The sequence below is a fragment of the Mustela nigripes genome, chromosome 7 (assembly GCF_022355385.1).
Source record: "Mustela nigripes isolate SB6536 chromosome 7, MUSNIG.SB6536, whole genome shotgun sequence".
Lineage (NCBI taxonomy): Eukaryota > Metazoa > Chordata > Mammalia > Carnivora > Mustelidae > Mustela > Mustela nigripes.
Window position 1 is genome coordinate 104829365 of NC_081563.1, and position 25315 is coordinate 104854679.

Here is a 25315-nt window from a genome sequence, read left to right on the forward strand (position 1 = left end):
GAAAGATACCTTTTTTTTTTTCAATGATTAGAGGAAAGTTTTATTAAAAGAGAAAGCACCCTCTCTCTCTTTCTCTCTCTGTCTCTCGATGGGGATACTGAAGCAGTTTAAACAGGCCAGACATTAGATAGCTGTATTTTCACACAGCCTCTGACACTTACTAGCTTTGTGACCTACGGCAAGTTGCTCGAACTCCTTTGAGTTTGGTTCTCCTCTTCAGATCAAGAGTTAAGAATGTCGGCTAGCAAGGGCTGCCTCAAGGATCTGCCGTGGGGATGCAGGAGGCACAGCACAGGGCTGGTAGCAAGCAGGCTAAAGCCCACTAACAGATAACTAGTCGGGGTAAGAATACTAACAGACCCTGGGATAGGGAGGGGTGGAGGGAGGAGAGGTTGAGTCCCTCGGTGCCGACCAGTCAGGAAGATACTCTAGCTGCTCTTACACCAGAGTGGGATGTGGTTTTGACTTTCTGAAAACCAAGCATGAAAAATTATTTAATAATTTGTTAACTCACAGGCCACTTTCACCTCTGCCTTTTGTCAAGGGGCAAGCGACATTGCAACGCAAGTGTGCCACAAAGCTCTGCCAGATAAACACATGGCTGGTGAGCAGAAACGACACTCCGTTCCTTTATTTCTTCCATGGCTTGTGTTCCTCCTGAGTGACAGTCTCGGCACTGGGTGCTCAACAGCACCAGAGACCTGCCCTCAAGGAAAATGACATCTCTCTGGGATTCGAGGAACCAGCTGGAATGGTGAGTGCTGCTACTGCTGAGGGGGACCGGGTACCCGGGAAAGGGCAGGGGGCAGGTCCCTCAGAGAGAGGGTGCAAAGAATCAGATAAAGCTCCTTAGGAGAAATGACACCTGGGCACAGGCTTGCAGGAGAAGGAGGAGCTGACCCAGCAATAGGAAAGGAGAAGAGAGCTGCAGGGAGAGGAAGGCAACATACACAAAGGCCCAGGGGCAAGAGTATGATGTTCTGGGTCCTGTCACTCAGGTTACAGTAACAGGTTGATAACTGACCACAGAAGCTCTTCCAGGGTTGCCTGGCCAAAGCCAGCTGGGACCAGTGACTCCCCTCCCCCTAGGGAGAGGGACTCCTCTTGAACGTGGCTTCCCATCGGTCCAGTTGCAGGGCTGGCAAGATCTATAAGCTCTGGGCAGTTGGCTTGCTCAGCATTCCTCTGAATAATCAGACTGCCTGGTGCATGACATTGGTACTAAACTGTGCGCCACCACTATGCCCACAAGATCACTTTCCTACTTGCTCAATAAAAAGGTTGATCAGTAGGAGAACCAGGGTCCTCTGCTGGAGTACAGATACAAGGTACATTAAGCTGCACCCCAGGTAAACACACCTAGTACAGGATACCAAGAGAGCAGACAGTATGCGTGCTGATCGGCATGAGAATGCCAGCCTGTGCCACGTGACTGCTCTGTGTTCCCCAGAACCCTGTGCGTAATGGTGGGGAGTAAACATGGAGAGGACACTGTTGCCAGGGCTATTCCTGAGCGGGTAGCCACATTGGGTGTAAGGGTCAGGGAGTAAGAGATAGTTGCTGAGAAGGCTAATGACCAGGACAGACACGATGTCTGTAGACCACAAAAGTCCAAGAGTGGGTGTGTCATCTGGTGACTGGGTGGCCTAAAATTTGCGGTCAACTAAGGCCCATGGCTGGCCAAGTCACTTGGTCCAAGATTACTCAGTGGTAACCTTGGGAGGAAATCTGCCAGTAGCTCAATCCACAGACATCTTTGGCTTACTGGTTAACAGTTATGTCCACAACTCCAAATAAAATGGACAGCATACTTGGGCCCTACTTAAACTGTATATGACAAGCTGAACTATGTCTCTCCAAAGCTTATATGTTGAAATCCTAATCCCCAGCACCCCAGAATGTGACTGTATTTGGATATAGGATCTTTAAAGAGACAATTAAGTTAAAATGAGGTCATCAGAGTGGGCCCAAATCCAGTGTTCCTATTACAAGAGGAAATCAGGACACAGATACAAATAGAAGGAAAACCATGTGAAGCCATCGGGAGAAGACGGCCACATCTACAAGCCAAGAAGAGAGGCCTCAAAAGAAATCAATCCTGATACCTTGAGCTTAGACTTCCAAGCCTCCAGAACTGTGAGAAAACAAATTTGTTTAAGCCACCCAGTCTGTTGTATTTTCTTATGGTAGCCCTAGCAAAATAATACACTATATAATGGGGAAAAAAAAAAAATCAAGGTCTGGTGAACAGGGGCCTGACTTGGGCTACTTTGAAGGAGAAGCCACAGATTCTTACTTAGTCCCCAGATTTGACTCAATCCTCAGAACCACATCTCCCGGAAAAGAGAGCCAGACATCCCTCAAGTCAGGACCATAAATCTCCACTTGTGATGTGCACCTGTTTTCTAGGGGAGCTGCACAATGAAAAAAGGCGGATACACAGAACTCTAAGACTGGCTCTGAGATAATTCTAATTCTCAGGGTTCCTGACTACCACTGTGACCCACCAGTGTGATAAATAGAAACTTGGTTTCAATTCATCTCAAAGAGAGCCCAGTAGGTCTATGAAAATCTGTATTTGTCTTCTCAGTTGATGAGTACATAATTGGGATAGATTTACCTTGCAACCGACAGAACCTAAACTTGGACTCCATGTCTCATGGAGTACATGCTATACAGTAAAGAAGAGCCAAAAAAAAGTCTCTGGAGCTCCCTCTTCCCATCAAAACCAAAAGCAGGGCACCTAGGTGGATCAGTCAGTTAGGCATCCAACTCTTGATTTTGACTCAGGTCATGATCTCAGGGTCATGATATCAAGTCACACGTTGGACTCCCCACTCAGTGGGGAATTTGCTTGAGATTCTCACCCTCTGCCTCTCCCTATGCTTGCTCTTGCTCTCAAAATAAATAAATACATCTTTTGGAAAACAAACAAACAAAAAAAGAGAAGCAATACTGGTCTCTGGAAATCAAAGAATTCATTCTGAGCATGTCAAAGAGTTCATTCAAGTTTCTGCACCCCATTGCTCTTAGTGCTAAGAAATAAGCACAAACACTTTTCAGGATGTTTGCATGTTTTTTTGATCTATGTAAATGATCTGAAAGGGTGACAGCTTCAGTGACCTGTTTACTTAGCAGATAAAAATTTGGACCTGGTTCATCAATGGCTCCACCCAATCAGAGAGTACCATCCAGAAGTAAATGCATGAAATGATATAACCTCACTTGGGGTAGAGAAAGAAAATCTGTCCCATGAGCTGAATGTTGAAGAATATACTTTGGGTCCATTTGGCCAGTAAGGAAAGACAGCCTGATACATGTACGTGTGTGTGTGTGTGTGTGTGTGTGTGTGTGTATTCATTTTTTCAGTGGCAAGAACTCAGACTGGTAGACAAGGACATATGAGGAAAAGTTAAGTAAAGTACATGTGAAAGTATCTGTATCTTGTATGAATATTCTCCAGCAAGATCCATTAAGCAATTCTTGTAATGAGCTGAACAAAATGACCTGCCCTATGGATACTGGCCAGCCTCCTACCCCAGATGCCAGATGACCTGCTCACAGGGCTCATGAGACATGTGGCCCTGGTGGCAAGGATGAATATGCTAGGGTTCAACACCATGGATGTAACCTCACCAACACTGAGCCCTGCCAAATGCCAAATCTGCCAATAGCAGCAATTAATATGAGTCTCCTTATCAACTCTCACACTGCAAGGAGATGGGCCAGTAGTCATCAGTGGTGGGTAGATTATTATATTAGACCTCATTCATCACAGAAGAGATAGTATCTCCACTAGAACAGACCTTTATTCGGGATTTGAATGTATTTCTATGCCTGCCATGTTTCTGCCAGCCACATCACTCAAGAACTTACTGAAGGCCTCATCCTCCATCACCACCATAGTGCTTCTGACCAAGAAACTCACTTTACAAAGAAGCCAATAGACTCATAAAATGCAATGGTCCTACCAAGCAATCAAGCAAGGGTCAAATGCAGCTGGTCTTACAGAGCGGTAGAAGGGTCTACTGGGAATTCTGCTGTGATACAAACGACAAGGCAGGATTCTGTGGGGCTGGGGTAAAGTTTGACAAGACATACTACATGCTGTGACCAGCAGAACAATATGTGTTCCCTTGGCAAGAATTCCTGGAACCAGGGAGTTGAAGTGGGAAGTGACCACCTCAGCAAAAATTTGCTTTCCATCCTCATGACTGTGCTTCAGGAGTATTCAAAGGAAGACTGGATCGGAGGGGATAACAAGGGCCCAGGCTGCAAGTTAAAAGTGCCACATAACTACTTCAGGCTTCTTATGCCATCAGACAAAAAGACCAAAAGAGGAGTGGAAATGCTGGCCCATGATGACACCACAGAGGCAAGTGGATGAAACACTGAGAGGATAACGGGCTTTACTGAGTGGCACATTTCCAGTGCTAAACCTTCATGAGAAGTGTGGGTGACCACAGAAAGGCAGGACCACTGCCAGCTCCAATCCCTCTGGAATGAAGGTTTGGATCGCCTTGCCAGGTAAAGAATCCTGATCAGCTGAGTTACTAGCTAAGGGCCAAGGGAATATGAAATACATGTTAGGTGAGAGAAGAAAGAAATATCAACTCTTCATTTCAAAAGCTAGTATGGCATCCTCCTCCTACACCGTCTTCCTTGCTGCATGATGTATATATTTGTGTATTAACTAAGTTACTGACTTGGTTAATCTAACTTAGTTAAAATAACTTACTATTTTATTCAAGCTATGTTGGCAAGAGTGAACTTCACAATTTAGTCAGTAAGTTAACAAACGTGGGCTATGAATGAATGTCACTCAGAAAGCCTAGGCTGGGAGCTAGAGCATGAGACTTTGGATTCTTGCTCAAAGGAGATGCTGGGCTTATTTCCTCTGTCGCTGGGAGAGCTGTGTCACTAGGCAGAAACCTGCTGTTGTCTGGAAGTTTGTAGCAAAAGGCAGCCAAGAGGAAAACTTGGGAGGCTCATTCAAGAGTTGATTAAGAAGGCTCCGACCAAGGAAGGGACAATGGGAAAGAGAAAAAATTATGAAGAAAATGGCAAACTACCCAATATGAAAATGTACAAAAGCTATAAATACACAGTTCGTAAAAAGTGAAAGATAAAAATCAAAGAGCAGAGTATCTCCTTTTCTGGTTTTTGGCCTGTCAGACTGGGAAAAATTAAAAACCCTGGTAATACCTAGCACTGGCAAGGTTAAAGGGGAAAATATTAAATGAGACAGAATTGACAGAATTTGACAGTTAAGTCCTTTTTTAAAAGATTTATTTATTTATTTGAGGGAGGGAGACAGAGAGTAAGAGTGCAGAGGTTGGGTGAAGGAGCAGAGGCAGAGGGAGAGAGAATCTCAAGCAAATTCCATGCCAAGTGTGTGGAGTTCAATGCAGGGCTCAGTCTCAGGGCCCTGAGATCATCCAAGAGTTGGACCCTTAACTGAACGTGCCACCCAGGAGCCCCATGACAGGTAAGTCTTTTAAAAAACTTTCTCACGACACTAATTTTTACTGAATCTATTGAAATAACATCCCAAGCGATTTAAAAAAAGGATAAACTATCAGCAAATGTCTGCGCTTTACTGTTCACGGAGTTTGCGAATACTCTTTGAATTCCTCTACATGATGAGACACATTATTTGCTACATGGCTCTGGAAATGGAAAAAGGTAAGAAATTCATGTGAATGAGAGAAGATACCCACTTCACACAAAAGCATAACCACTCACATTCATCCAAACCACCAACACAGTAAGGATAACTCTATTTTCAGGGAACATGAGACACAGAACTGGATACTGAGAAGGAAATAGGCAGGGCTTTATGGTTAGTGGCTTTGAAATTGCTTTTGAAAAAAGGCATTTAAGTAAAATTATGGGAACAGCTGAGAACAGGCAGTCAGATAAATGTAGAGAGATGTCTCTGGCTCTGAGGCAAGACGAAGAACATGTATTCAGTTTCCAGTTTTAGTGATGCTGTTAATAAATGATGTAAGGTGACAGTATGTTACTGCGTGTGTCTACTTCATTCCTACGGGTACACACAGCCTAGAGCAAGATGAACCTCTTTGTGGAAAGCAACCTTGTGGGAGAGATAGATGAACGATGGTCTTCGTGCCTTCTGGAAATTAACAGTTTAGTATGAGGTTAAGCGCTTACAACCAGAAGCATGTTCTAGGGCTATGTTCTAGGGTTAAGCACTAATGTGATTTGGAGAAGGAAAGAGGCTCTGTAAGTGGCAAAGCATCAGTCTTTGCCACTGAAAGGGTAGGATAAAGGTAGGTAAACGGATTATAGCAAAATTATAACACAATGTGACAAATGTATTCAAAGTGTTAAGTGCCAGAAGATGAGAAACTGACGGAGACTTTGGAGAAGTAATATTTGAGGTGGATCTTAAAAGTTAAATATAAGTTTCCCAGACAAAGGCGAAACCTATAAATGTTAAGGCAGCGGTATCAAGAAAGCAGGCTTGTGGGAGGCAGGAAAGTGAGTGGTGGAAGGAGACATGGCAGGCTGGGAAAGTTATGGTATGCTTTGACCCTACTAGGAAGAGGAGAGATAGAACTATGCGTGTAATTTATCACCTGTACAAACACTTATTAAATACCGACTGCAAAGCAGGAAATGTCCTCCTAGTTGGAGACACAATGGAAATAAAAGAGGCTGAACCTGTCTTCAGATGGCTTACACAGCTCGTGGAGAGACCAACGTTAACCAAATGATGTTCGGGATGCTTGTGGGCCAGTAACAGGGAGATGGTTCCCCAGGATAAGTTTCCCTGACGAGTGATTTTGAGCAGAGAGCAGAAGGAGCACAGGGAAAGGATGAAAACCTGGGCTCCAGTCTGGGCAGAGACCCCCAAGATGAGCAGAAGAAAGGAGCTTTGGAAGAAAGGCATTAAGCTGCCCCCACTGGGAGCAAGAAAGAAGGAAAGAGTGGGACAAGATGAGGCTGGAGAGGCAGGATCCTGGCTTGCACCTGGGAGCCTTGGCGAAGAGGTTCACAAGATCAGACCTGTGATATTAAGGGATGACACGAACTGACATATAAACAGCAGGAGAGGCAATGGCCAGAGTGGACACAAGGAAGCCAGCCAGGAGGCTGCTGTGGGTGCCCCGGCAGGCAGGGGAGGCGGGAGCAGAAACTGGTTGGCGGCAGCAAAGGAGGGGACTGACTAAGGTCTGAACATCAAAAGACATGGTCAATTAAAGGTTAACTGTTACCAGAAGTAGAAAGGAAAGGGAAGTGACTGCTTTCATACCAAGATGACTTTCAAGGAAGAACACTTAGCACAGCTGAGTGAACACAATGGTGCTTCAGGATCCTCCTGCCTCCCTCTGGCAATCGACTGCACTACTTATCTCATTACAGTGAAGCCTAGCATTTATCCCGAAAGTGGCTGCTCACTGAAAGATCCACCAGGCAAATGCAAGCTTCTCCTAGTTTGTGGTTGTGCAGTTAAATAAACCAAGTCGAAGGCAAATGACAAACACAGAAAGGTCACGTACAACACATAAAACATACAAGGCATTTTTATCCTTAAGGAGCTCTTACAAACTAATAAAGATATGAACATTAAAACTAAAAATATTATAAAGGAGTTGCTGTGTGCGAACATGTGTATCATCAAGATACTCACTGTGCTATTGTTTACAAGAGAGAACACATTAAACGCAACCTAACTGTCCTACCAATAAATTAAAGATATTTAATGGAATACTACACAGTCATTAAAAGTGGCGATGGGAACCCTGAGGGGCCAGAAGAATTTTAAAAATCATTAAGGAAGTTGGAAGACTCATATTTCCTAATTTCAAAACTTACTGCAAAGCTATGGTAACCCCCAATTGGCATAAAAAGACAGACATGTAGAACGATGGAATAGAATAGAGAGCCCAGAAATAAATCCTCACATTTATGATCAAAGACTTTCAGTAAGGGAGCCAAAACGATTCAATGGGGGAAAGGATAGACCTTCCAACAAATGGTGCTGGGACAACTAAATACCTGTATGAAAAAGGATGAAGCTGAGCCCTTTCCTTAAATTTAATTCAAGATGGATCGAAGACCTAAATAAAAGGAGCTAAATCTGGAAAACTCTAAGAAAACATCGGAAAAGCTTTGTGACATTGGATTCAGTAAAGATTTCTTGGAAAAAGTGTCAAGCACAGACAGCAAAATAAGAGATAAATTGACTACACCAAAATCTAAAACATTTCCACATCAAAGGACACTCTCAAGAGTGAAAAGGCAACAGATGATGGGAGAAAATATTTGCAGATCATATACCTGATAGGGAATTAATATCCAGAATATATAAAAGAAATCCTACAACTGAAAAAACAAAAGCAAACAACCCAAAAAATGGGCAAGGACATAAAAAGACATTTCTCCAAAGAAGATACACAAATGGCCAATGAGCACATTAAAAAGATGATCAAAAGCATTACAAATGAGGGGAAAACAAATTGAGACCAGAATAAGATACCACTTTATATCTGTTATCAAAACAATAGAAACTAAGTATTGGCAAGATTGTGGAAACACCAAGATCCATTCTTGGTGAGAATGTAAAATGATGTAGTCACCAGAAAACAGGATGGCAGTTCCTCAAAAAACAAAACAGAACAGAACAAAACCAAAAACCTAAATAAAAATAAATAAACAAACTGGTAATTACTGTATGATCCAGCAATTCTACTTCTAAGCATACACCCAAAGAAGTGAAAAGCAGAGATTCAAAGAGATATTTGAACATAAATATTCATAGCAACATTATTTATCATAGCCTAATGGTAGAAACAACCCAACTATTCTATGACAGATGAACAAATAAACAAAAGTGTGTGTGTGTGTGTGTGTGTGAGAGAGAGAGAGAGAGAGAGAGAGAGAGAATATTATTTGGCTTTAAAAAGAAAGAAAATTCTGATAAATGCTGTAATAGGGATGATCTTTGAGAACATTAAGCTAAGTGAAATAAGCCAGACACAAAAGGATAAACTGTCTGATTCCATTATATGAAGTACCTCAAGTAGTATATTAGAAAGCAGAATAGAGGTTACCAGGGGCTTGGGAAGAGAGAAATGGGCAGGTATTGTTCATTGGGTAAAGACTTCCAGTATGGGATGGTGAAAAGTTCTGGACACAGAAAGTGACAATGACTGCACAACAATGTGCATGTACTTAATGCCACTAAATTGAACACTTGAAAATGGTTACTCTGGTTAATTTTATGTATAGTTTACCACATTAAAACAACTTTTTAAAAAATGGTGATGCATATGTTTTAAAGGATTTCTATATTATGTTATGTGGGGGAAAAAAAACAGGGTATAAAACTCTATGTAGGGGACACCAGGGGGGGCTCAGTCAGTTAAGCATGGAACTCTTGGTTTCGACTCAGGTCATGATCTCAGAGTCCTGGGATCAAGCCTTATGCTGGGCTTTGAGCTCAGTGAAGAGTCCACTGAGGATTCTCTCTCCTCTCTCTCTACCCCTCCCTGCTCGCACACGTGTGCACTCTTGCTCTCAAATAAATAAACCTTTTTTTTTTTTAATTTTGTATATACAGAAAGATCACTTTTCTATTTAAAAACAATATTGTTGTAAATAAATACATAAATAAATCCATCCATCCATCCATCCATCCATCCATCCATCCATCCATGCAAATAAAAACAAACTTCTTGCCCACATGAGCCCAAGAAAGACTTTGATTTTCATCTTGGGGACAGAACAACACACAACCCATCTTCCCTAGCTGTGAAAGAGACTGGGAAATTGAGTATTTAACATTTTTCACTCAGCAGCAGAGAAAGCCAGGGAGGGCTAGTTGAGAATCAGTATTGACCATGCTACCTCCACACCAGAAATGAAGGTCTGGGAACCTTCTCTGTTCCTTCTCCTTTTGTAGCAGTTATAAAATGAGACTAGCCCAGTCTGCTGGGATATAAGCCCCTCTGGCTTTTCTCCAGCTTTATCCTACTACTAAGCGAAATACCAGAAAGTGTCATCTAATACAATACTGTTTGAATTGAAAATTCCGTTCGAGGCTTTCAGTTCGGGTTAAATTAATCTGTCTGCCTATTTATCAGCTGTGTCCAGGTGAACAGTGTAGATTAAGTGTGCCTTCAAAGGGGTTATTTAACACAATTCTTCTCCTAAGGGGATGCTGCATTAGCATAACCTAGTTCATGGCTGTCCAGTGCTGCTCTCTGAGGATTAACACAAGGTTGACCTTATTTGTACCACAAAGAGTATTATGAAATGCTGATTTAAAGTTAAAAAATAAATAAATAAAAGCCCGACAATGACAGAGAGGAAAGAACAGTGGGCTAGGAGTCAGAAGAGCTGGGTCAGGTTCTGCCACCTGTCTCTCAAGTATGCTTTCCTTCAACAAGGAATCTGTGTATCTGGCATTGGGCTAAATATGGAGGAGGGGGGTATGTGGGGTAAGATGCCAAATAAACAAGATCATCTCTGTCCTCAAAAAGATGATCTTCTATTTAGGTGAGCCCCTAGTCTTGTAGATCCTCAGCTTCATCACCTACAACTCAGACATCACCATTCTCAAAGTATTGCTGGGAAATAAGGCAGGACAGTTCAAGCTTAGTGCCCTTGACGTTTTGGCCAGATAATGCCTTGTTGTGGGGGGCTTTTCTGTGCATTGTAGGATATTCAGTGACATCCTTGGCTTCCAATCCCTAAATGTCAGTAGTTCCCTGCTGCCCCCAATCCCTGCTCACCCGATGACAACCCAGTGTCCCCTGGGACCCATCACCCCCAGCTGAGAATGTCCGAAATAGAGTCACATATATGAAAGCATTTAAAAAAGCATAAAGCCCCAAATCAAGTCAGCATTAATGTAAATCTATCTGTAATCTACTTGTCAAAAGAAAAAAAAATCCTTTAAAGTATTTACATTTTCCTTAGGAATGTTTTATTCTCTATTTTTATATTTTTTGCCTACTATTAAAAGCCCTCCAGGGCTTTTGGTTAATTTTCTTTACCCAAACAAAGCATCTTCATCAGAACATATTTTTTAAATGTATCACTGTACTAACATGACAGTCAGAGTCAAACATAATTGCCATCTCTACAAAGCAGAAATTTTATCCAAAATCAAAGTACTCGGTGCCTACCTTTTAAGGTCAAGGGACTGGATCTTGTGAATTCTGTATTTGATGGCCTGTGCTGTTTACGAACTTCCAAGTATTCCTTAACTCTTGAATCAATGGTTTCTTTTAACAGTAAACAGACTTCCTAAAGTAAGGTGAAAAATGAGACATAGTTTTTTCATGTAATGCAATGCAAAAAGAGTCAACACCGTGCATATTAAAAAGTCAACAATGAACATTTCATTTTGTTTGTTTTACTTAGCTGGGAAAGCTGAAAAGAATGCTGTCTGTGCTCGAGGGTAACATCCCAGGTTGAAGTTTGTTACTGAGGTTTGGTCAAAACTATGATGCTGGCTTACTCTGTGACCTGAGAAATGCATTTCATTTCCCTCTGCCTCAGTTTCACATTTCTAAAAGTAAGATAAAAGCAGTGAAGTGACTCACGTGGCCGGGCAAGATGGGATGGCAGCCACCCCCCGCCACTCCACGGTTTCAGGGGACCGTTGTCATGTGAGGATTCCAGGGACAGGATTATTAGCTCTTCCTATCTGTTCAAGAGGAGTGGCCATAGTGATTTTTAAGCGAATATTTTCCCATTTTTCAAACTTGGTTCAAAACCTTTTTTTTTTTTTTTTTAAGATTTTATTTATTTGAGAGAGAGCATGATTTGGGATGATGACGGGTAGGGAGAGGAGCAGACCGCCCCCACCCCCCCGCAAAAAAAACCAACCTAACAGACAAAACAACAACAACATTTTTTTTTAAAAGATTCTTATTTATTTATTTGACAGAGAGAGATTACAAGTAGGCAGAGAGGCAGGCAGAGAGAGAGAGGAGGAAGCAGGCTCCCTGCTGAGCAGAGAGCCCGATGCGGAACTCGATCCCAGGACCCTGAGATCATGACCTGAGCCGAAGACAGCGGCTTAACCCACTGAGCCACCCAGACGCCCCAACATTTTTTTAAACACCACCTAAACACCACCACTCACTAGTTTCTGGCCTCAGGTTTAGAAATCTACTGAAGAAGGAACAGTATTGAGGGATGAGCTGAAGAGAGAACTAGAAACCAGTTTTGTGATTTTCTTCTAAGCTCTTATTGATGATCCCGTACATGCCCATTTGCTTTTGTGAAAACTGCACTATATCTGCTGATTAATGCTGAAAATAATTTAACTTCTCATACTTCTCTAGAGTATATTAATATTTATTAGGCAACAGAAACACATGGTTTTAATTCAATGTCAACACACCACACCACCAGCAAATTTCTGGGGCCGTCTATTATGTGTCAGTGTTACTTATGAAAAGAAAAACACAACTCTCAAAGTCCACCACACAACAGGAAGAAACTGTCCACCAGAGACATGTAGCCAAGGCAGGGAAAGGGAAAAACGGCACACAAATCTAAATTTCTTAATTTAGATTAAGAAACTGGTGCGTAAGGACTGATAATTCTGATCCAAATCCCAGCCTCTGCAGAAGGCTCGGAGTTGCCGAGGTCAGCTCAAACCTGTTTCACTGGTTTCTTTAATGCCATCTCAGGTTGATCTCTTAGAAGCTTCATAAATTAAAACAAGAAAAAAATTCTAGGTAGGTCTGAAGGGCAATGATCACCAAACTTGTTTTTTATTGCTAATAAGTACACTCCTCAAGAATACTGAAAATCCTTGATTTAATTCACAAACGTGATCTACGTAAAATGTAAACACTGGTCTCCTCTCTCCTGCTCTCATTTTGCAGCCCAAAGATGCAGTGCCTTGTGGAATACAGAGATATCCGTTTACAGCTGAGTGTTCTGGCATTGTTCACACAACAGAAAGGCAGCCTTGCCTCATACTGTTGTTTTAACAATTAAAGAATTTTGCTTCACATGCAGGGTTCAACGATGACTGAGCTAGAAAATATGTGAAAGACATACATGGAAACAGAGATTGTTAAAATTTGGCCATAAATGCCCTATAAGGCTAGAACTAAAAATAGTATGACAAAAATAAAACAAAGGCCCATACAACACAAACTTTCTCCCTATAGTTACGGGGCTTTCCTTCCATGAATCAGGTTTGACGAATGGAAGGTAAACCATGAGCAGTGTGGTCAAGATACCCTAGGAACTGACCACACCACACTGAGTGAAGCATTCTCCTCAGAACCAGAGCAACGCTAGAAAAGACAAATTCCCAGCTACACAGAAGGGGCACCTAAGAAGACCGAGCCAAAATCAATGAGCAAGAGGACAGAGATATATACAGAATTTCCAGGCTAACAGGGGTTCACACTTGCTTCCTCAAGTTTACAAATGAAAGAGTACGAGTTTGCGTATTTGGGTACAAAGACTACTCGTGCTGGACTCAAAATAAACTTGGGTTTAATACATGCAATTACTTCCTTTTCCTGAAAAGGAACTGGACATTCTTAAGACTTTCACTATATAAAGTGACTGCTAAGATGCAATCAAACTGATCGCTCATGAAATCCCAATCATGAAATGATCTAATAATAAAAAAAGATGAAAACATTGGGACACTGAATACAGGCTAGAGTCCTATCCTTTCCTTGACTAGCTTTTCTCCTCTCTCTGGCTCTCCCTCTCTCAGAGCCATTTCAATGTCAGTGAAGAAACTTTAAAGGAACGGCTTCAAGTATAAGCAGCAAACCATATGCTCTGCTTGGAGAGGCAAGCGCAGCTTGCTGGCATAACCGGCCCTCCTGCAGCCAGCACCACAGCCAACCTCTGCAAGTCCCATCCTGCACTGAGCACCTTTGCTAAGTCATGCCTTGCTGCCCGGACGTAGTTCTAGGTGGAGCAGCAACAGCTGTGTGTGGCACCCTGGAAAAATCTAGTCTCATGCTTTGGCTAGAAGGTGATTCACATATTCATGGCTTTATTTTAAAGCCTTTCAAATCAACTGACTCTTGGCAGAACTGACTACCTATCAACAAGAAAGGGCTAAGGCTGAGGTGGTAAAGCTGGGAGAGAATGGAGAAAAAAGGTGGGCCCGAAAACAGTGGATTCTAGAATGCTGTTCATGTCTGTCAAATCAGAAGACTTTTGGGGTGAGGTCCCCTCAGGTGAACCTTAGTCACTTTGGGGAAATTGAGTGTTGGTAAGCCAACACTGGTTAAGCCAAATTTGGAATTCCATGGAGCTAAGTTGTAGCAGGAGATGCTGGCTTTCTAAATATTCAGTCCTGAAGGGGACAATCCATTTATTTAACCTGAACGATAAATCGCATGACACTGAATCTCGTGCCTGCCTTCTTTCAGCCGTGGCCCACAAGATACCCAGGACAATATCGCCCAGCCAAGTCTTGATTACATTAGTACCTCGTGACTGAAAATATATTACTTTTTTTTTTTTTTTTTTTTGACAGACAGAGATCACAAGCAGGCCGAGAGGCAGGCAGAAAGAGAGGAGGAAGCAGGCTCCCCACTGAGCAGAGAGCCCGATACGGGGCTCAATCCCAGGACCCTGAGATCATGACCTGAGCCGAAGGCAGCGGCTTAACCCACTGAGCCACCCAGGCGCCCCTGAAAATATATTACATATAAAATTTTCTTTGAGGGAGTTTTTGTCTTCTAGTAGTCTTCAAAATTTGACTAAAAACAGTTACCACAATAAAGGTGTTTTTTTGTTTTGTTTTGTTTGCTTTGTTTGATTGCCACTGTAACTAGATTCTTCTCCACATACTATCTTTCGATAAATCTTATTTTTACTTTTAGCTCTAAAAAGCTATTGTGGTGAGGATCATAGAGGACACAAAGTGCTACAATATACTGAGAGTTATGTGAAAGCTGCTGCCTCATAATTGCGCTCCCTGCTCTCTAGTACAAGGACATGGAGAAGGAAGCACAGCACGTGAGAAGAGCCAGATGCACTCTCCAACCTTCTGCCACAGCAGAACTGGGGTGGGATCATGGAAACTGAGAGCTAGGAGTGACTCAGAGGCCTCTGGTCCAACTCTTTCATTTACAAATAAGGAAACTGAGGCCCAGGGAGATCAAACCCATGACCACCCCAGCCATCCACTTCCCTGACTGATCACAGTGAGACAGACTAGTCAAACATCTCCATGCTTGCCATCAAAGATGCCTGTTAAAAAAAAATACAGTGGAAGACAAAAGTGTGGATGATGAGAATTTAAGAATTAAATAATATTTGATTTCAAGCTGTAAAAGATCAGTCTTGTGTTCACCCCACGCCTACTTCAGGGGCTCAGTCTGTCCTTTACAACCAGTTAGATTAAAATCCCTGCTTGCCTAGAACCCTCACTTTACTATCGTCTTCTAACTATAATGAGCCCTTTCCCCCAAAACAAAGAGGTAGAAAATTCCTAGTTTAAATAATATAGCTTATGAAATACATAGATGTATTAGTTTCTCAGGGAAAAAGAAGCAAGTGTATGTCTGTCATTGGGAATACAACAACCATTTCTCAAGGGTTAAGTATCATTCATTATTTTTTGCCCACAAATGAAAATGAAGGTTGGAAAGAGTTAATATGTCTTCTAGCAGCAGACATTTGCATTTAAACAGTAAAAAGTTTTGTGGTACCTCTTTCTTCTGTTCAGAAAACCAGCTGGTATCTTTGTTTGAACCCTGTGGCTGTATGTGAAGATCGACCAGGACAGCAAAATTCCCACACTAGAAAGAAATTAATGGCAGAGTTAGCTCACACCCAGCAAACAATGAGAGAAAATCTCACAGATTCCTATGTGGTTGCTCATGATGAAATGGCAACAAAGTTCCCTAGTGGACAGAAACCTTCCTATGGGGCAGGGCTACGCATCATAAACCCACCCGTTTTTTCAAGTTTAATATTTAGCGTAAAAATGCTAAGGAGAAATAGAATTTTAGTCATGATAGTAAAGACAAAATACCTATCTCTGGGCCACGCCTTGAAAGGGGATTGTTCAAGACATCCATAGCAGCTGGAAGACTATCAGACACTGAAAGAAGTCAAATAGGTCAGTCCTGGGTAGGCTCCAGAAAAGAAGGTTCTATGGATAGTCAGGGAAAGTTTTTCTTCTACGTAGGAAGGAACAGCTATGAGCGACTGCATTTTTAGACAGACAAAAGGAATAGCTGAGACAGCACATCTTAGAATAGAAATGAAAGTGAGGACAAATGAAAAAGAACAAATGAGAGGAAAGTAGATGCTGAATGACAGTTATCAAAACTAAATTAGTCTCATTAAAATATGCTATAAAACTGTCCAAATCCTGCTTCCTGTCGCTGTACAATAGGGTAGTCAATAACCATGTGTGGCTACTGAACATGTGAAATGTGGCTACTATGATTGAGAAGTTGAATTTTAAACTGTATTGAACTTTAATTTACTTCAAACAGCCGTATGTGGCTAGCCGTTCTGTGGCACAGCTTTAGACCCTATAAAATATAGCCTTATAAATCCTCACACCTTCTATGAGTGATTTCTAAAAGTCTCTAGATAACTGTGGATGAGCTGACTCAGAAAGGAATAGGAGACTAAGACTGCAGGCTGGGGACGGTCTCTGAGGTCCAAAGGGTCAGTGACGGCCCACAGGAAAATGGCATTTCTGTACCTCTTTGGCTAAGTAGGTTTTTTTTTTTTTTCCTTTTAAAATTCTGTGCTATAATTCAATGGTGAAAGGAAATTATTTTCCACTAATGACCCGAGAATACCAAACATAAATATGTTAAGAAAATAAAACGGGGGTGCCTAGGTGGCTCAGCGGGTTAAGCCTCTGCCTTCCGCTCAGGTCATGATCTCAGGGTCCTGGGATTGAGCCCCGCATCGGGCTCTCTGCTCAGCAGGGAGCCTACTTCCCCCTCTCTCTCTGCCTCTCTGCCTACTTCCTGGTCTCTGTCTGTCAAATAGATGAATAAAATCTTTAAAAAAGAAAAAAAGAAAAGAAAAGAAAACTCGACATTTACATCATACCATACACAAAAATGAATTTGAGATGGATGAAAGACCATATAAAAACCAAAATTGTCTTACCAAACTTAGAATATAAAAAAATTTCTTAGGATGCAGAAAGTACAAAACACAGAAGAAAAATATTAAATTGAACTCTGTCAAAATTAAAAACCCTTGTTCATTAATAAAATGAATATGTATGTCACAGGTTGAGAGAAAATATTCATAAATGCATATATCTGACATAAGGTCTGGCATCCAAAATAAAGAACTCCTACAAGTCGATATTAAAAAAACAAACAACCCAAGCTTGAATAGATACTTCACAAAATAAACAAACAGCTAGTAACACATGAAAAAGTGTTCAACATCAGTCATCAGACAAATGCAAATTAAAACCACCAAGACATACAACTCCATACCTACTAAAGTGACTAAAATTAAGAAGGCTGACATACCAAATGTTGGTAGGATATGGAGCAACCCAAAAACTTTCATACTTTGCTGGTGGAAATATAAAATGGTTCGACCACATTGGTAAACAGTTGGTCAGCTTCCTACAATTAAACATACATTTAATTTACTGACTAAACCAACAATTCCACCTTAGGTATTTATCAAGAGAGAGAAAAACAGGTGAACAGAAAGACTTGTATGCAAATGTTTGCCCAAGTTTTATTCATAATAGCTAAGACAGAAAACAACCCAAGTCTATCAACAGGAGAATAAACAACGTGTGGTACATTCATTCATTCAATGGACTGCTCCTCACAAAACTACTGATAAACTCAATATGGACTGATCTCCACCTTATGTTGAGCAAAAGAAGCCAGACAAAAAGAATACATATTGTATGATTCTAAAATAGCAAAACTAAATCTGTGGTCAAAGCAATCAGACAGTGGGCACGTGAGTGTCTCAACTGGTTAAGTGGCTACCTTCCGCTCAGGTTAGGATCCCCGTCCTGCCGCTGACTGAGCCCCACATGGGAGTCCCTGCTTAATGCGGAGCCTGCTTCTCCCTCTCTGCTTGCCACTCTCCCTGCCTGCGTGCCCACGCACGCGTTTTCTTCCTCTCTCTCTCTCTGTCAAATTAATTAATTAGTTAATTATTTTAAAAATCAATCAGACAGTGATTATTTAGGATGGAACTGAGTGAGAACAGGCACAGAAGAACATTGCATAGTGATGGGATGTTCTATATCTTGCTGGGTTATACGCTGAAGATTAGTTCATTTCAACGTATATAAATTATACATCACTAATAAATAATTTTGTAAAAGCAGATTTATATTTACTGACAGTTATGTAGAATGTATTATGTCCCTGAAAATGTAGGGGTATTTCGGGGAACACCAAAGTGAAGTTCTCCATGTAAAAAAATCTTGCAATATGGTAAAAGAGGGTCTCCTATGATGTCAAACAGTGTAACCCACTGAACTGTAGTATACTGTTTTACGACCATTATTTTATTTTAAAGAAAGAGAATCAAAGGGAATATTTGAATAGATCAAAAAATATCAATATGTTCCATGGTAAGGTCAAGTCTTGTTTTGTGAAACTTATGTATGAGTATAATGAGTTATGATGTAAAGCCCATTTTTTACTACGGATTTGTGGTCAAAACTGTTTGAGAACCATACTTAAGTATACTGTTATTTTTAAAAGTTTCTTCATAATGCGGATCATAGTTTTAACCTTTAAGGAGTATGCTGCCACCAGGTGGAGGTCATATGCCACAACTACATGCTCTTAGCCAGAGGTTATTAACCTTTTGTGTGCCACGGACCTCTTTGAGCAGCTGTGAAGCTGAGGACATCTGCTCAGAATAATGTTTTTAAATACATGAAACACAATGCATAGGAGTAATAAAAAAGACACCAATTTGACTGAAGTATGTTTATCCAAATTAAAAGAAAATTTTGCATGTGATTTAGTAATGTATGTACTTGTTTATTAAGGCACTGGCTCTTCTCACATAGTGGCAGATCTAATAACTGCCATAAATACAAAGTAGTGGTAAGCATAAACGATATATGCGCCACAATTTTAATATAATACGAAAAGAACTTTGATTCTAATGGTGACATATACTGCGAATACTACGTGTTTTAAATACTTAACTTATGGGGCACCTAAGTGGCTCAGTCAGTTAGTGCCCAATTCTTGGTCATGATCTCAGGGTTGTGAGATAAAGCCCCGTGTCAGACTCTACACTCAGCACAGAGTCTGCTTGAGATTCTCTCTCTCCCTCTCCTCTGCCTCTCCTCCAATATGCACATGCGCTTGCTCTCTTTAAAATAAATATTTAACTTATAATAAAAATAATAAATTGATTAGAATTTGGTTAAAATAAAGATGTAATTTTGTTCCCATCCAAGTTCAATGACCCTGTGAATTCTATCACAGACCTGTTGAAGCTCCACAGACAGCAGAACAAGAGCCTCTCCAAAGCAACAGCCTTACGCACATCTGCCTGGGTTTCCTGCAAGTGTCTAATCCTGACTCCTCAAACCAAGTTCTCTATATCCTCTTCTCCATTAGCAAAAATATCTTTTTAAACAGATTGAAAAAAAAAAAAAGTGATGCTCAAACAATCTGAATCAATAGTACCTAACAGTAGCTTTCCATAAAATTAAGTATCAAGGTCCAACTCGGGTATTTTCTCATCATAACTTTTGATGACAAAAACACCTAGTGTAAGTTTGATTATAAACAGACTGATTAGAATGTCTCTTTCTTTCAACTAAATCATAGACTCTTACTCTGGTGTTCAAACTTTCCTGAATTTCAGCCAGACTCCAACACAGGGCACATGTGCAGTCTCCTGACCTCCCCCCGCCCCCCAACAGCAGAAGTCTCCCTCTGCTTCCAGCAGTTGAGTTCTCTAGCAAGTGCCTCTCAAACTCCCATGCTAAGCAGCAGGACTTCGCCTTTCTAAAGTCCCCTGCTCTCAAAACTTTCCTGCTTTGCTCCCATGAGTGGACAGACATTACTGTTGCCAGAAGCACAGCCTTCACTTCTTAATTAGGACGTCATTTTCAGTTCTCAGCAGATAAACTGTCCAGCTCTCTCTTTAGAAAGGAGAAACACAAGAACCATCACTTCTTTCTTAGGCCAGAGCTGCTCATTTTACACAGGCCAAGTTATCTCTTTAACAGACCAAAGGCTACTAGAAAAAGCTTCGCATCCCATAACCAGGGTTGTGAGTCAACAGGTCAGGGTCTGAGCCAGCTTCTAGGCCCCTCCGCCCAGAGGTTTCTGCCAAAAGCCTGGGAGTCAACTCTAACTCCTCCCTTTCCATAGCCCTCCACAATCAGTCACCAAGTCCTGTCGATTTTACTTCTTAAAGAGCAAAACAAACCCCTGTCTCTTGTTCTGCAACTCTTATCATCTCCCAATTGGAATATTAGTGCTGCTTCTCTTGGTGTCTCATGAACTCTTAATGCGCCCATCAGAGCAATCTCTAACAAATGTGCTGTTTCTGCCCTCTGCTTCTAACATACCTCAATGCTCCTGTGTTTAGTGAACTCTTATGCCTCCTTGAACCCTAGCAAGGGCATGGACATCTCTGTGGAGCTTTTCTTAACAGTCTGTCACCTCCCCCTCTGGATCAGGCATAAGAGTCCCATGCTTATTTATTCCTGCACTAAACGGCTGTTCTATGAAGGAGCTGCCCCTGCTAGGCTGTTAGTCCCTTGGTGTAGACAGACAGGGTTCCAATCTCATTCGACTCTACACTCTGGATCAGCTTATAACAAGTGCTAATATTGTGTGTGTGTACGTGCATGTAGGTGTGTTTTTGTGTGTGTGTGTACACACACAGCTTTAATCTTCAGTGGGACCAATATCCAGCATCCAGGATACCACTCCTCTGCCTGAAGAGTCTTTCTCAAGGAGAAGGAAACAGGGCACGTGCTTACTTAGTATTTGACAGAAGGAAAAAAGCAATGAATGAACAAAGATGAGATAAACGGGCTCTGAATTTTGGGCAAACCACAGCCTTATCTGCTAAGTGAGGGTGCTAAACCCATGCTGGGGACATGGCTGTTCCAATTCAGCCCAAGACACTGATGCATTATAGAACAACTTCCTCTCTCCTTATTCTAGAGTCGCAACAACTACACCATCACCAGTGGCAGTCATTTTTTATAGTTTGAAAAAGGAATAATACAAGGATCCTACAATTACTTTGCCCTAAACTCATTGCCAGGAATAGATGATCTTATTTCTAATTTTAACCTAAGTGTAAAATAAAGGTGAAATGCTAACATTTCTCATACATGCAGTATCTCAGAAGCAGGCTCAGAATGGCAAGATCCATGGATGTTCTCTCTCTCTCATTCACTCATTCCTTCAGCCCCCACTGAGTTTCACAGGGATGCTGGCCAGAACTTAAGGCAGCAACAGAGCACTACAGTTAAGTGTAACCACAGCGTACACCCAAGGACCAATAGTGGCCACACTGTAACTCTGTCCGAGGGAGGCCAGGGCTGAGGGGTATGACCTCTCACCTAAGTCCTGAGGTAGATGGCAAGAGGCGGAGAAAGAAAAATAAACAGGACCCACCCAGGGAAAGAGGCTTGGATAGCCTGGCATGCTCTGGGGACAAAAGAGTCCAGTAAGCAGAAACATGGCAACGTCAGCAGAAGAGGCCAACAGGGCAAGAAGGTTCCACTGGGCAGGCCAAGGGGAAACAAGAAGACCTGTGGGCTGGACAGTTCTCGCAGGTAGGAGTGTGGTGCATGCACTGGTGGGGAGAAACCATAGAACCATGCAGATAGGGGGTAAAGCCACCCCCAAAACCCAAGTCAGAGACAATGGAGGGCGATGGGTGAAGACAAAGGGGTAGATTTGAGAAACTCAAAAGAGAAAGAAGAGGGTGTTGGTTGGGTGGAGGAGAAGGAAGGGCAAAAATGATGCTCCAGGCACATGAGTCGTGTCACACGCTCAAGGGGCTGTCCCCAGGCGGGGCCACACTGTCAGTGGCGTTGTATTCTCACCTGTCACCAAGGATTTAAGGCAGATTGGATTAACAAGGCAAAGACTAAAAATAGAGGAAACAAGAAAAACAAGGGTAGAAACATAAAATGAAACCAGTGGTAAGTCTGTCCAACATTCCCACCGTGGTCATAGGTTTCTGCAACATTTGGCTCTCAGTTTGCTACTTTCCAATGGAAAACATGGAAAGCCAATCAGAATCCATAAGACAAGAATGAATCATCTGAGGATAACTGGATAGTTCTAAATATTACATCTAGAAAGACATTGCCCCTGAAGGTTTTCATAAAAAAAAACAAAAAACCCAAAAAACAAAACAAAACAAAACAAAAAGATGGCAATTTTCTTCTTGGAGTATCAACTTCACTAAAAGGCTTTAAGGAACATATTAAATATTTTCACATCAAAATAAACTGCACATCTGGTATAACATGGAATTAAAAAGCCACATGGTTTTTAAAGGAAAAGTATAGTTTCCAGAGCACCTATGTTCTAGGCATTGTGCTAAGCTTTACCAATAGTATTCAATTTAATCCTCACCCCTAATCTATGAAAGAATACAACTGTTATTCACATTTTATAGATAAGGAAGTGGAATCCAAGAAGGTAAGGACTGGTCCAATATGACATAATAAGTAACAGACCCAGGAATCAAACCCAAATCTCTTAGACTCCAAAGCCCACTGCCATGCATTACTTCGAAGGACTCGCTTCCAGAAGCCATGTGGAGTCACACGTAAGGCTGTAAGGCTGCCTAGACTGGACCCACCCCACTGTACCTATCCCTCCGGGGTAAGTATTGGCAGCCATGTCTATCCATTAGGGCCAGGGGACTGAACTAAGGACTCTGCACAGAGTCACTCAGCTCCCTTTCCTGAACAGAGCGACTCACTCCATCCTGGAAGCAAGGCACTGAGTTCAAATGCTAAAGCTGCTGGTGTGGGATGCCCTTTTGGGTAAGAAGGCTGGGTGGTGGCAAAGCCCCTCTACAGGACTGCGGCAGGAGGCTAGTTTGGTAGAAGGCAGAAGGAAAAGGGGAAGGGAAAGAACGCAGCAGAGCATGAGGGCAGCAAATCACAGTGAAGGTGGGGCAGGGTTGGGGGGGCACAGGAACAGTGGTCCCCGGATACTAACAGTCCTTACCCGGAGTTAAAGCGGAGGAAAAGTCAACACAAAGCTTTTGTCGATTTAAGCCCCTTGGCCTGCTCCTTATTACAATATTCACCCAAGGAATCCAAGCTTGAGTTTACATTAAAGAAAAGCCAGCAGTGTACTTTAGAATGGCATATACGATAAACCAGCAGACAGGTCAGGGAAGGAGAGAATAGAGAGTCATTCCATCGGAATACACCGTTTCCTTAATCTGACTGCAAAACCTCGAGGGTGAACAAATTGGCAAGAGTTAAGATTCACTGAGCATTAATTGTGTGCCAGATACGATGTGAAGCCCTTTCTATACATTATTGCATTTGACACTCATGACAACCCAGAAAGTCATAAAATGATTACCAGTCAGTGTTCTGGAAACACCGAGAAACCAAAGAGCTCTGCTCTCTTTCACTTTTAGAAGATCCCTGGTGATCATGGTTAGGTTTTGTTTTGTGTGGTGCCTTGCCAACCTGGCAATGCTTGGCAGGCCAGGTAGAAGGAACACTATAATCTTAGTAACAGAACAGAACACAGCCCAAATTCAAGATCACAGCACACAGAGGAAGGCCTGGAGAAAGCCCTTGGATGACGAACAGGAGAAGGGCCTCACACAGAAAGTCCAAGGCCATGAATCCCTTCTGATGATGTCCTAGTTTCAGAGGGGTGTGCCACCTCCCTTCCGGGGCGTCAGTTTCCCCCTGGGTAAAATGAGGGGCCATAGCTAGGTCTCCTTTGAGGTGCCTTCCACCTTAAGATCCCACCTCCTGGTTGTGTTTCAGTTTAACACCTTTGTTTGGTGGTTTGAGCACAGGTTTAACCCCATGTGTAGGTTAGGAAAGGACCACACTGAGTCTGGCACGTTGACTCGTCCTGCCTCAGCACTACGGGTCACATAAGCACGATAGGAAAAATCTCAAGAACCAGCGAGTCCTTCCCCTGAGTGTTCTCCGACACATTTCAGGCAGGAATAAGCTTCTGTTTGCTGCCTGCGCACTTTCTTCCCGATTCCATTGTGGAATCATCACAGGCTGTAAACACATGGCTGCGTACATCCATCTCCCACAGGCTGCCCGTGGGGAGGAGCTGCCTTCTGTCACCCTTGGGCTGTCACTGCCTCAAACTGGGCCTGGCACAGAGAGGACAGTGAAGAGTGCTTGTTAAATGAATTTTAAAAATATATATAAATATATATATATTTTTAAATTATATATAAATATATATCTATATGTATATATATATATATATATATATATAAAAATGATAAAAATTACTTAAATGTCTGCCTTGTTCTGTGTCTAGGAAAGATTACCTCCCTCTTACCTGCACCCTGTCCTTAGAATAAGAAACAGCACAGAATCAATCTCATGGCTTGTGACTAAGGTGGCCTCATTTATGAATAGAACAGTGTCACCCCAGAAAATGGGCTACGAGGCCCACCCCTCCATGCCACACAGTTATTTTCCCACCTTCCAATCAGGCAGAACAATTGGCAAAACCCTGGCTGACAGTGTGAGCTCAAACCCCATAAAGGGACCATGTGGGAGGCCTTCCTTGGTGGCAAACAGATGACTAGTTCTTTGAGCTCGAGTTTTACTGGCTGAGGGGGACGCAGGGGAGGTGGTGGCTTGTCTCAAGTGAAAAGGAATCAGAAGGGGAGGGAGTTTCTCTCTCCTGTCTGGTGTCTGTTGTGGGACTTCTGGCTACAGGTCAGGGATTTGTTTTTCTTAAGAGATTTACTGTTATGGATGTTACAAATGGGGAAAGAAGCATGGGTGAGAAGCAAGTCGTGAAGGAATGAGAAAGAACACAGAGAAGCAGGGCTAAGGGGGATTGATGACAAGGAGGAATAATAAAGTAAGAGGCTGATATCCTTCAGTAGATTGTCTCTGGTCTCCTATTAAAAGGAGTTTGGGGGTTCTGGCCTAGAATGCTCACACAGTGGCTCACAGTCTTCTCGGGTAAGACAGGGGAAGGGAAGTAAAGCTCTGCTCGGAATAAAGCAAAGGCCAACTAAAGTGGTATATATTATAAAATGATGCTTAAATTTAACATGTCATTGGAACCTTTAAGAAACATTTGGGGCTGAATCACAGACTCTAAAACCCATCAGGGCAGGAAGAGTGCAGTTAGGA

At 42.1% G+C, this 25315-nt stretch overlaps 1 protein-coding gene across 1 annotated transcript in view; it reads right to left on the reverse strand.

Moving 5' to 3' along the window:
* SLX4IP (SLX4 interacting protein) overlaps nucleotides 1–25315 on the reverse strand; it is a 182050-nt gene that overhangs the window by 50860 nt on the left and 105875 nt on the right. Inside the window, 2 exon segments of the mRNA XM_059406534.1 lie at nucleotides 11160–11280; nucleotides 15687–15776. Of these exon segments, the coding sequence (XP_059262517.1) occupies nucleotides 11160–11280; nucleotides 15687–15776 (211 nt within the window).